General features: G+C 37.9%; 1 protein-coding gene across 1 annotated transcript in view; it reads right to left on the bottom strand.

Moving 5' to 3' along the window:
• Positions 1–1,087: 1,087 nt before the first annotated feature.
• Positions 1,088–10,572, bottom strand: part of LOC110095512 (dihydrolipoyl dehydrogenase, mitochondrial-like) — a 17,023-nt gene continuing 7,538 nt past the window's right edge. Inside the window, exon 3 of the mRNA XM_028696734.1 lies at positions 1,088–2,056. Coding sequence (XP_028552567.1) covers positions 1,230–2,056 — 827 coding nt within the window. The 3' untranslated portion in view covers positions 1,088–1,229. The remainder of the gene's footprint in view (positions 2,057–10,572) is intronic.

The following is a 10,572-nucleotide window of genomic DNA, read 5'->3' as shown; positions in this document are numbered from 1 at the left end:
TCCTGGGATCCCTATGTCACCTGTATATATAACAGAGAGAGGGAGGGATAAGGGATGAAGGATCAGACAAGTCACGGAAGCAGATCGGGTCGGCGGCAAAGAGTCGGGCTAGAGCAGATTTGGCCTGGTCATGGGTAGTAGATGGAAGGCCAGCTAGCGCTTTGGCTTATCTGTACGGGATCGAGAGGGGTGACCGTCTGGTGCGGATCGAGTGGCTGTAGAAGTAGGTCGTGTATATGCGGCTGTAGGCTCTAACGGGATCGGCCTGCTAGGCGGTTTGGAGGTCTGGAATAGAAGCGGACGACTGGGCTTGTCATCGGCTTCGTGCGTGTGGGTTGCTTGCCTGTGTTCGACACTGAGAGGATGGGAGGTAGGGAAGAACGCAGCAGTCAAAGAGGAGATCGAAACAAGGTTCACTTGATTGCCAGAGAAAAATGGATTTTTCGGTTGGAGATGCCTTTAGTAAAGCAAAAAGATAAATAGCTTCGTCATCAGTTTAACACTGATCTGAGAAGCAAATTTGAGAATAGAAGTTCTAAGCTACTTCACAAACCTTAAGGGGCTGTTTGGTAGCATCTTGGATTTGATTTAAGTAGGATTTCGTAAATTCTCTAAATCCGGATTTCGGAAATCCTGAGAGGCTTAAATCCTGAATACTGTTTGGTAACATTCATGATAAATCCTCTTAAATCTCATCTAGCTGTTTGGCTATAGAGCAGGATTTACTAAAGGATTCTTTCTCTAGCACCATGGATTTCGTAAATCCAGCAAATTAAAGGATTTCGAAAATCCAGGATTTAGAGCGAATCGGCGGAATTTTCCGTCCACAGAGGATTTCGTTTGCTGTGAGATTTGGATTTGCATTTTAGGCCGTTTGGCTGGATCTCGCCCAAATCCGGCTTTAAATCCGCCTAAATCCGCATACCAAACAGCCCCTAAAAGCAAAATCAAATGCAATTAAAATGTAATACAATAAAACTCCAAGAGTGAATCAAAAAAGCATTCGGCGGATAAATAATTAAATATCACTATTGGATTACATACCCACATTCAGTTTTCAGACATTTAAAAAAAAAAATCTCAATGAGCAGAAGAGAAAGATCCAACAAAATTTCATTCTCGAATGAATATTGCAAGAGAAATGATAACTTTAAATGAGGTCTCCTGTTACTTAATCCCAGAATTATTTCAACACAATTGCAAGATAAAGAAATAAACAGACTCACACATTAGATATGAATGGGCCTGTCATAAGTAGCCATGGCCGCCTCCTTCAATGCCTCGCTCATTGTCGGATGGGCATGGCATGTGCGAGCGATGTCTTCGCTTGAAGCTCCGTAATGCAATGCGAGCACTGCCTCGTGGATAAGTTCCCCAGCATTTGGTGCCATTATGTGCACGCCAAGAATCTTGTCGGTTTCCTTCTCGGCTATTATCTTTACAATACCCTCAGCATCATCAATAGCCTTTGCCCTGCTGTTTGCCAAAAACGGGAACTTGCCCACACGGTAATCAACTCCGGTGGCCTTCACCTGGTCCTCAGTTTTACCTACAGAAGCCACCTCTGGATGAGTGTACACAACTCCAGGCACCAAGTCATAATCAACATGGCCTTGTTTTCCAGCAATGAATTCCACACATGCAACGCCATCTTCTTCAGCCTTATGAGCGAGCATGGGCCCTGGTATCACGTCCCCAATGGCGAAAACTCCAGGAACACTAGTTGTGAACTTTTTATCAACAGTGATCCTTCCAGCCTTGTCTGTCTGAATGCCAATCCGTTCTAGGCCGAGTCCTTCTGTAAAAGGGATTCTACCAGCAGAAACTAGAACTACATCTGCTTCAAGTGTGCTTTGCTTGCCACCATCCGCAGTTTCAAGTGTGAGCTTGACACCATCTCCAGATGTGTCAACCCCTACAACTTTTGTTTTGAGAAGGAATTTCATCTTCTGCTTCTCAAGCATGCGTTGGAATTGCTTTCGTATCTCGGCATCCATGGTGGGTACAATCTCTGGTGCAAACTCAACAACAGTCACTTCGGATCCAAGACGCACTCCTTAGATACTATGAAAAAAAAACTCTTGACCTTCTTGGTCTCTGATTTATCAAATTTTGGAACTATGAAGTAAGATTATTTAGATTTTAAATGATTTCGTTGTGTATAGAAGGAAGTAATTAGATTTAATAGATGTGTGCGTTTGGAAGGTTAAAAATTTCTTCATGAGGGTCTGAATGCTACAAAAAGGCTTTTTAGAATATTTTGTACGGTTGTTTAGGATCAGAATTCCTTGTTTAAGATTTCGGTTTGGAATAAGTATTGTATTAATTATGAAGTAAATTCATGCGGAAATTAATTTTTATAGCTTAAGGCTTCAATTTAGGCATGGAATGGTAATTGTTGTGCCAGTAAAAGGCATACAGAAGTTTGAAGAAAAATAAATTCTCCATAGTTTCTGATTCTTGATTTTTGGTATCAACTATGTTTCTATACATGATTTAAGGATAAAATATGTTAGTTCACTACAAGTTTAATTATCAATTTTAAGTTTGCTATAAAGACATTGTAAATTATTGTTTTAGAAAGACATTGTATGATCATCCGCTAAATTTAGTATATATTGATAATTAGTTTGAAGTTCCACTTGGTCCTAATTGTGTCCCTTGTATTGATAAATCGTATAATGGTGTTTAGCAAAAATATAACTTTCTGTTGTTGTTATATATTGTTAGCTTTAAGAATCATCAAAATTAAATATAAATTCTTTTCTCAACTAGTTATCATTATGTGTGAATAAATGAATGTGAAAACTGTTCATCAATTTCACTGCCTTAAAATGGCTGTTGTTGTCATATTCTTTGCAAGAATTCTTATGCAGATCTAGGGGTGCAACCGAGTCAAGCCGACTCACGAGCCAGCTCGAGCTCGACTCGTTAACGAGCTCGCGAGTCGAGCTTATTGAGCTCGCAAGTCGAGCTCGTGAGTCGAGCTTGAGTAGGATTTCGAGTTTGTTGAACTTATCGAGCTAAAGTTCAAACAGTCATCGGCTAGACTCAAGCGGCTTGCGAAAAGCGGAACGGCGGGGAGTAGAAGGCATAACGGCAGGGGCATAAGGCAGAATGATAGGGGAAAATCGGAGCTCGTGCCGCATGCGAACCGCGACAGGGGCCGAATTGGAGCTCGTGCTCATGCGAACCGCGTTCGAGATGGAAGACGCAGAATGGTGGGGGCTAATCCAAAGTGGCTGCGTGCGAACGACATTCGCTACGAAAGAGGCAAGTGCGTGCCATTTGCTTTCATGACGGAAGAGAGCCGCTCGGCGAGCTCGATTTCTGTGGAGAGTCGAGCTCGAATTTTTAGCTCAACTCGAGTTCAAGCTCGAGCTCAAGATTTGGTTCATGAGTTGAGCTCGTGTAGGCTTGACTCGAGCTCGACTGGATTCTTTTGCACCCCTATGTAGTCTGTATGGTAAAGCAATCACTTATTTTAGAGGAACCTTATCAATGATAGGAGTAGGGGTGTCAATATATGACATGACTTGAAAATCCAACCCAAAAATTTCTAGGTTGGGTCGATCAAGTTAACAAAAAAGTTGGGTTTGGGTTAATTTTTTCGAATAGTTTAAATTTCATGTCGGGTTTGGGTCAGCCTATGAACCAGAATTCAACCCGTTTTGACTCGTAACTTGCAGTTGCCGAACCCTCATGTTTGACTCCAAACCCGAACTATAGAACCAACACCTGTTGGCCTTGATATAATTTTGACACTTCCTTTACACCACCATCCAAGCCTCCTAGCACTCCAAACCCGAACTTGCCATAACCTTCCACAAAAAATGTATTTCATATAAACATACCCTTTCTTCGATCCTTCACCTTGCACTTCCACTTAAGTGTCATATTTTTCAATGTTTAAAATTGCGTATTCGAGTATTTAGGCGTTTTTCATTCCTGAGGCAAGGCGTAAGCCTCAAAATCAAAAGATTGCGTAAACATAAAATAATAAATTTTTTATATACTAATGAGTGAATAATATAAAACATAAAAAAGCATAAGATATGAAGTGAAATCAAAATAGCCCAATAATAAGATAACATGAAATATAGTTCAACTCAAAATTCTATCTTTCCCAAATCCCAGTATTTTTTTCATTAACATATAATTCAAATTTCCAAAAACAAATAGTTTTAAAGTATGACATATTAACTTAATTCCTCTATAATTCGCACAATCTTGTGCATCACCTTTATTCTTAAAAATAGGGATTAACACACTCATTCTCCGCTCATCTGGCATCATTTTAGTCTTCAAAACAGTATTAAAAAATTTATTAAACCAAGAAATTCCTTCATCTCCTAAGCATTTCCACACCTCTATTGGAATATCATCAAGTCCAACGTCTTTTCCACCCTTCATTTTCTTTAAAGCCCCTCTAACTTTGATTTTACTAATGTGCCGATAAAAATAGAAATCTTTATTTATATTTAGGGTGCTAAGGTCACTACAGTCAATCTTATTTTCACAATCTTCATTAAAAAGTTTAGCAAAATATCTCATCCAACTTTGTTGAATATTATCTTCTAAAAAAAATATTTTTTAATCTTCATCCTTAATACACTTCACTTGAACTAAATCCTTACTACTCCTATCTCTTTGTTTGACTAACTTATACATATATCTTTTTCCCACCTTAGTATCTAATCTATTATATAAAACACTAAAAGCTAAGATCTTTGCATCACATATTGCTTTCTTAGATTCCTTACGAGTCATTTATATCTTTCCCAATTATCAGAGTTTTAAATAAACCAATTATAAAAATTGGTAATATAATCAATTAATTAGTTAAATAGAAATAATCAAGAGATGTCGAGCACTATATCTGATTTAGGGTTGAAAAGTTCGCATAGTTTCCCAAAAATCTAGCAGACTTGAGCAAGATATATTTATTAATTTTAAAGAGAGAAGGACCAAAATGGTTCATTCACTCTTTATGAAGAACCAAAATGGCCCCCAAGTATATTAAAGAATCATTTTGGTCTCTCAAGTCTTTAAAGAGAAATCAAAATAATCCCACCATGAGACTATTTTGATTTTTGTTTAAGGAGTTGAGAAACTAAAATAACTTTTTAATATAGTTGGGGATTAATTTAATCTTTCATAAAAGAGTCAATGGACCATTTTAATCCATTTCTTAAATTGAAAAGAACTTGGCTTATGAAAACTTTAGACTATTTTGTATAAAATAGAGTCATGCATGTAAAAATCTTTCAAAGTGAAGTTCAACAAGAACAAATATATCATCACACTCATGACATCACCAAGCTTTTAAAATTAGGTATTATGTATGGGAAATCATTATCCAACTATCAAATTGCTAGAAGCTTGACAATGACCTATTGTGACAATCAAGGGTCTCTCTTGTGTCATGTTGCATGCAAATCAGTCAAGAGATAATGACTTTCATTACAATTAATGAAATTCTTGTACAGCTTGAGTGTCCATGCGTAAAAAGCTAACACTTGGTTTTTATCTCAATGATATCAAAATTTTAATAGTTTTACACAAATATCTAAGATCCAAAATCCAACTACCTATGTAGAAACTAGCAATTTATAGACACAGCAAAAGGCTATAGACAATAGTTTCAAGGAATTTTTTGAGTTGAGAGTAGTAATCTAAAAGTAACACCATAGAAGTATGATGACAAATAACTTTCTATGACCCTAGGAGTCTATTTTTAATGAGTTACTTTCAACCAAAATGCAGTATTGTCCTATTACAAATAACAGCAGTCGAACAGTAAGAAAGATCATTACCTTAGCTACGAGCTCCAATAGAATCGACTCTTTCAAAGCTCAACTTCACATGAAGCACATGAAGCTGAAGCAGCGGTCGAACAGGAAGATAGATGATACTTCGCTGCAAGCTCCTATCGGATCGACTCTTTCAGAACTCTACTTCATACATAGTAGGCGAAGCCGAAGCAGCACTTGAAAGGAAAGAAAATTGTTACCTTCGTTGCAAGCTCTAGTCTGATTTGACAGGAAATGTTGTTGTCGAAAGAGGTGAAGGAGCTTCTCTTTCAACTCTACTTCAAATGAAGCTGACAAAGCTAAAGCAACTACGAAGCCCTAAAATTTATACTTGCAATTGACTGGCCACGTGTAATTATAAATAAAATAACTCAAATAAAATGAGACGATGCCTCAAACTGCTTCGAGGCATTACGCTTCATGTAAAAAATTGCAAGCCACCAAACTATTGAGGCTCCTCGAGTCGTACGCCTCAAACGCCTTTTTAAGCAATGGTTATTATTATGTAAGGTTGTTCAAGAGTTGATGGAACTCACATTAATGTAAACACTAGTGCTACATAAGCCGCTAAATTCATGATGGATATGAATACACAACAAAATGTGAAAGCTGTTGTGGGCTCCGAAAATTCGGCCTCGGCCTCCCCCGCTGTTTTATCGGGGGAGTTTTAAAGGATTGAGTTACGGGGTAAATTTTGGAAGTCAGATGAGTTTGTGGATAAGACACTACCCAGAGATTTCGCACTCATTTTGTGAGGACTTTATGATCTGAGTTCTGGTTTCCTATAGGCGCAAGCCCTTATAGTTAATTACCCCTCCCTATAACGAGAGAGAACTTTTGATTAAGGCTAGTCGTCAATCAGATACGAAGAGATGCATACATCTAGCATATAGTAGCAGCATGGGTTAGACATTGAAAATGTAATATTTAAAAATGAAAATTTTCCTATCTTGCACTTAAAGAAAATGGTGGGGGAATAGATGATGGACCCGATCAAGATCACATAGTTCCATCGTCCCAGGCCATCGTGATCCCTGGTCTACTTAGTCAGAGGAGGTAGTCGACCCAACATGATAGAAGGATCCTTATTGGCAGCCATGAGTTTTTTCGTCCAAGGGTATCATGTAGACCTGAGTTAGATGTTTATCTAAGGGGACAAATTTAAATCCATCTTAACTAACAGAGGGCTTTGTGCCCTATCGATTATACCCTATTGATTCATATCTCAAGGATTTAATTTCACTAAGGAAGTATTGACTCTGGCCATAATCGGTATCTCATGGTGCTATCTGACGACAAAACCACTCGGTTCAAAGGGCCTTGGGTCATAATCGCTTATCCTGCGGCGCCATTTGGCCGCAAAACCATCGGTCATAGAGCACATATCACATCCTTATTAGCAGAAAATTATTTGAGAATGAATCCTAGTGATATTAATTAGCTTTCTGTGAGCTGAAGTAAATTTCAATTTGTCTACCCCGGCAAACTATTGCGGAGGGTGGATGGATTTTACTTTAAATGTTTTATGGTTGGATTTCAATTTTAAATATCTTGCAGTTTGAGATTTTTGGATTTTCTTGTGTATTTGGGTAGTGCTTGGAAGGCATTTGAATACTTGGAAGTAACCCCTCCGGTTGAGATCTACGTTCAATACAGTCATGGGTGTTTGGGATCATTTCCATTTGGGAATTGAACCTTGTCGACTCTGCCAATTTGTCAACAGAGTATCGAGTTCATTGTTGGCTTTGCAATTTTGTTAATAAATTTTCTTTGTTGGAGACCTTAAAGACATTATATGAACGTATAAAATAGATATTCTGGTCGACATTCTGATCGTATATCTGTTTGATAATTCGATCAATGTCGACTCCTGTCTATCCATATAGAAGGTTCGGGCTTGAACTATGTTTATTTACGGACCCGCGCAGCATCCCCAAACATCACGTGTATACCAATAACATGCTCGCCAGGGCCCATGTGGGTTGTGTGATTCTACTTGGCCCTTTTTATGTACTTATATGCATACATATTACAGTGTATGTGCGGGAGCATTTTTCAGGAATATTTGATGCTGCTCAATTGTATGGGAAACCCTCATTTGAATGCAGCATTCTATTTGGAAACTCGCATACGCCTTTTGTCTTCTTGTATACAGTTTACAGATCCAGTGGTGTGTTGTAGAAGCTTGTGGATTGAGTTGTTTGTTGCTTTGTACCAGACTATCGTGCACTACTTACTGCTTTCTGCGGGTGGATTATTATGCACTAACGAATCTCTTACTATCACAAGTAGATGTTGCTATCTATTGTAGTTCCCTTGCATCATTCCTGTATATGACATGTTAAGTGTATAGCGAGTTTCCTACATAAGCTTGTAGGAACTTGCATTTGTCACATTCTTTATGCATTTTGCTGTGGTCTTTGGTCTTTGCTTGAGAATGGCATATTGTATGTTCATAAAGGATCCCTCGCTTTTGTAGTATACCTACTAAAGCTACTTGTAGGTGAGTTGTGTCATTTGTCTGTGAATGTCATTATGTCCATTCGCTAATTGATATTGTCTGCAAGATATTGCATCTGCTGAAATATATTGCATTTTTTTATAGCGTTTTTTGCATTTCTTCTTGTGGATGACAAACAGTGTGTATGGTGGGCTCCTGCAAGGGCCCGTAGATATTTGTTTTTGTTGCATTCCTATATCATCTTTGATGCACATCTGTATTTGTAAGAAGCATGTATGTATTGTGGATTTTCTATCCTTGCTTGCAGAGGGTTTAGTGTAACTGTTTAACATTGAATTCTTATTGACTGCAATGATGTCCTTAGCATTTACTACATGATGTTTGTTGTCAGTCATAGGTGGGTGCCTTTATGCATGATAAAACTCTTAAAATGGCATGTAAGAGCCTGCATTGGATGTATTTCTTTTGTATCTTGCGTGTGATGTGCATAACAGGTCTTCTGAAGTGACCCGTAAGAGTTTTCATCTATTATAGTATTGTTGTGTTTCTACCCTCATTGCTTGCAGGGGTTTGTGCATTTACCTTCTATTGGATAGTTGTTTTGAATGTAGAGATGCTATTGTATCTTTGCTATGACAACTTGTAGGTGCTATGCATTATGTTGTGGATATACTATCTTCGCTTGTAGTGGATCCTCCTTGCATATTGACTGATGAATGGCTGGATTTATCGTCAATTCTTTATGGACGTTTCTCAATGAGCTGTTGCATTTGTTTGCAAGGAATTGTATTACTCGTAGGCAATTGGTTGTATGTGCCATGATTCTTTTATCGATGTCTAAAGGAATTCGTTACATCTATTGTATATCCTTCGCATATTCTTCACATTTCATTCATGAATACATCGCTATGTTCATTACAACTATCACACTCCCTTCCACAAATATAAGTGTTATATATTAATGATATCATTCATAGGACTGCTATTTGTTGTTATTTGCATTCCATTCGTCATGATAACTCTTGGTAGATTTCTTTGGAGATTTCATGTCATTGCTTAAAGTGTCCTTAAGCAAACTGTAGTGGAGATTTTATCCAATACATATCCATGTAGCCAATACAATTGTCTCAAACCAATCAATTACATGAGTTTCCCTTAACATTTATTGGGAAATTTGTATAATCATTTGCACTTGTACTGTTGCATTCTCTTTGATTTTCGTTGATAAATGCTTGCAAGTAGATCACATGTCCTTGATTCTTTTTTATGATCGCTTGCAAATCAAATGATGATTGACTTCTTATGAATCATAAGTATTTCTGTTCATAATAGCTTTTCTAATGTTGCTTAAAACTATGTTACATCCTTTGTATATGATCGTAGGTGAGTTATCATGTTCATTGAGAGCCTGCATTGTTGCTTATGAACAAATCATCAAATCAAGCCTTTTGAAACATAAGTCCCTTGGTTCACAAGTTCCATATATGATCTTTTGCAGTTTGTCAAATCGCATGTGTCCTTGCAAGTTCAATTGCTTGTTCAAATAGGTCCTTTATTTATTTGTTGACTTGAGTTCAAGTTCTTATTATTTAGTTCAAATCAAGTTGAAGTCCAAATTTGTAAATCCTCTGATGTTCAAAAGTTTGCAAGTTCAAGTTCAATTTGTCCAAAATTTGTCTAAGTTAGGTCATCTGTCCGCTTGAAAATCCAGCAACCTCCCGGCATCTCCCAAGTTTAGAGGAAATTTCAAGAGTTTAGGCATCCCATGACGCTAGATAAAAGTATATACGGTAGGTGTTGGATAACACCGTGACTGAAAATCTTCAATCCCACCACATCAGAGAAAGGCGTGTATGGGTTCTCGGGCACCTATTTCAGAAAACACAGATTTATATTTTATCCCCACCACGCCAGAGAAAAGCACAGGGTTTACCCGCCTTGCTGTAGGCGTTACACCCAATTTACTTCCCACCACGCTAGAGAAAAGCGTGTATGGGCAAATTTCGGGTGCGCCACTAACGTTGAGAATAGGATTTTGAGTGAACTGAACAAAAGAATCCCTCTGCCTTTTTCTTCCTCTTTCTCTTTTTTTTCCACTTTTTTTTGAAACTCCACCTCTCTCCTCTCTTTTTTTTTGCTATTTTTCTTTCACTTTTTTTTCTTTTGAACACCTCTTTTCCTTTTTTTTTCACTTTTTTTTTACTCACACGCGCGCGCGCGCGCGCGCACACACACACACACACACACACACACACACACACATATATATATATATATATATACGTACAAAGATGAATT

Source organism: Dendrobium catenatum, unplaced genomic scaffold (genome assembly GCF_001605985.2).
Source record: "Dendrobium catenatum unplaced genomic scaffold, ASM160598v2 fragScaff_scaffold_827, whole genome shotgun sequence".
NCBI classification, from domain to species: domain Eukaryota; kingdom Viridiplantae; phylum Streptophyta; class Magnoliopsida; order Asparagales; family Orchidaceae; genus Dendrobium; species Dendrobium catenatum.
Note: the sequence above shows the minus strand (reverse complement) of the source record. Positions and strands in the feature narration are given on the sequence as shown.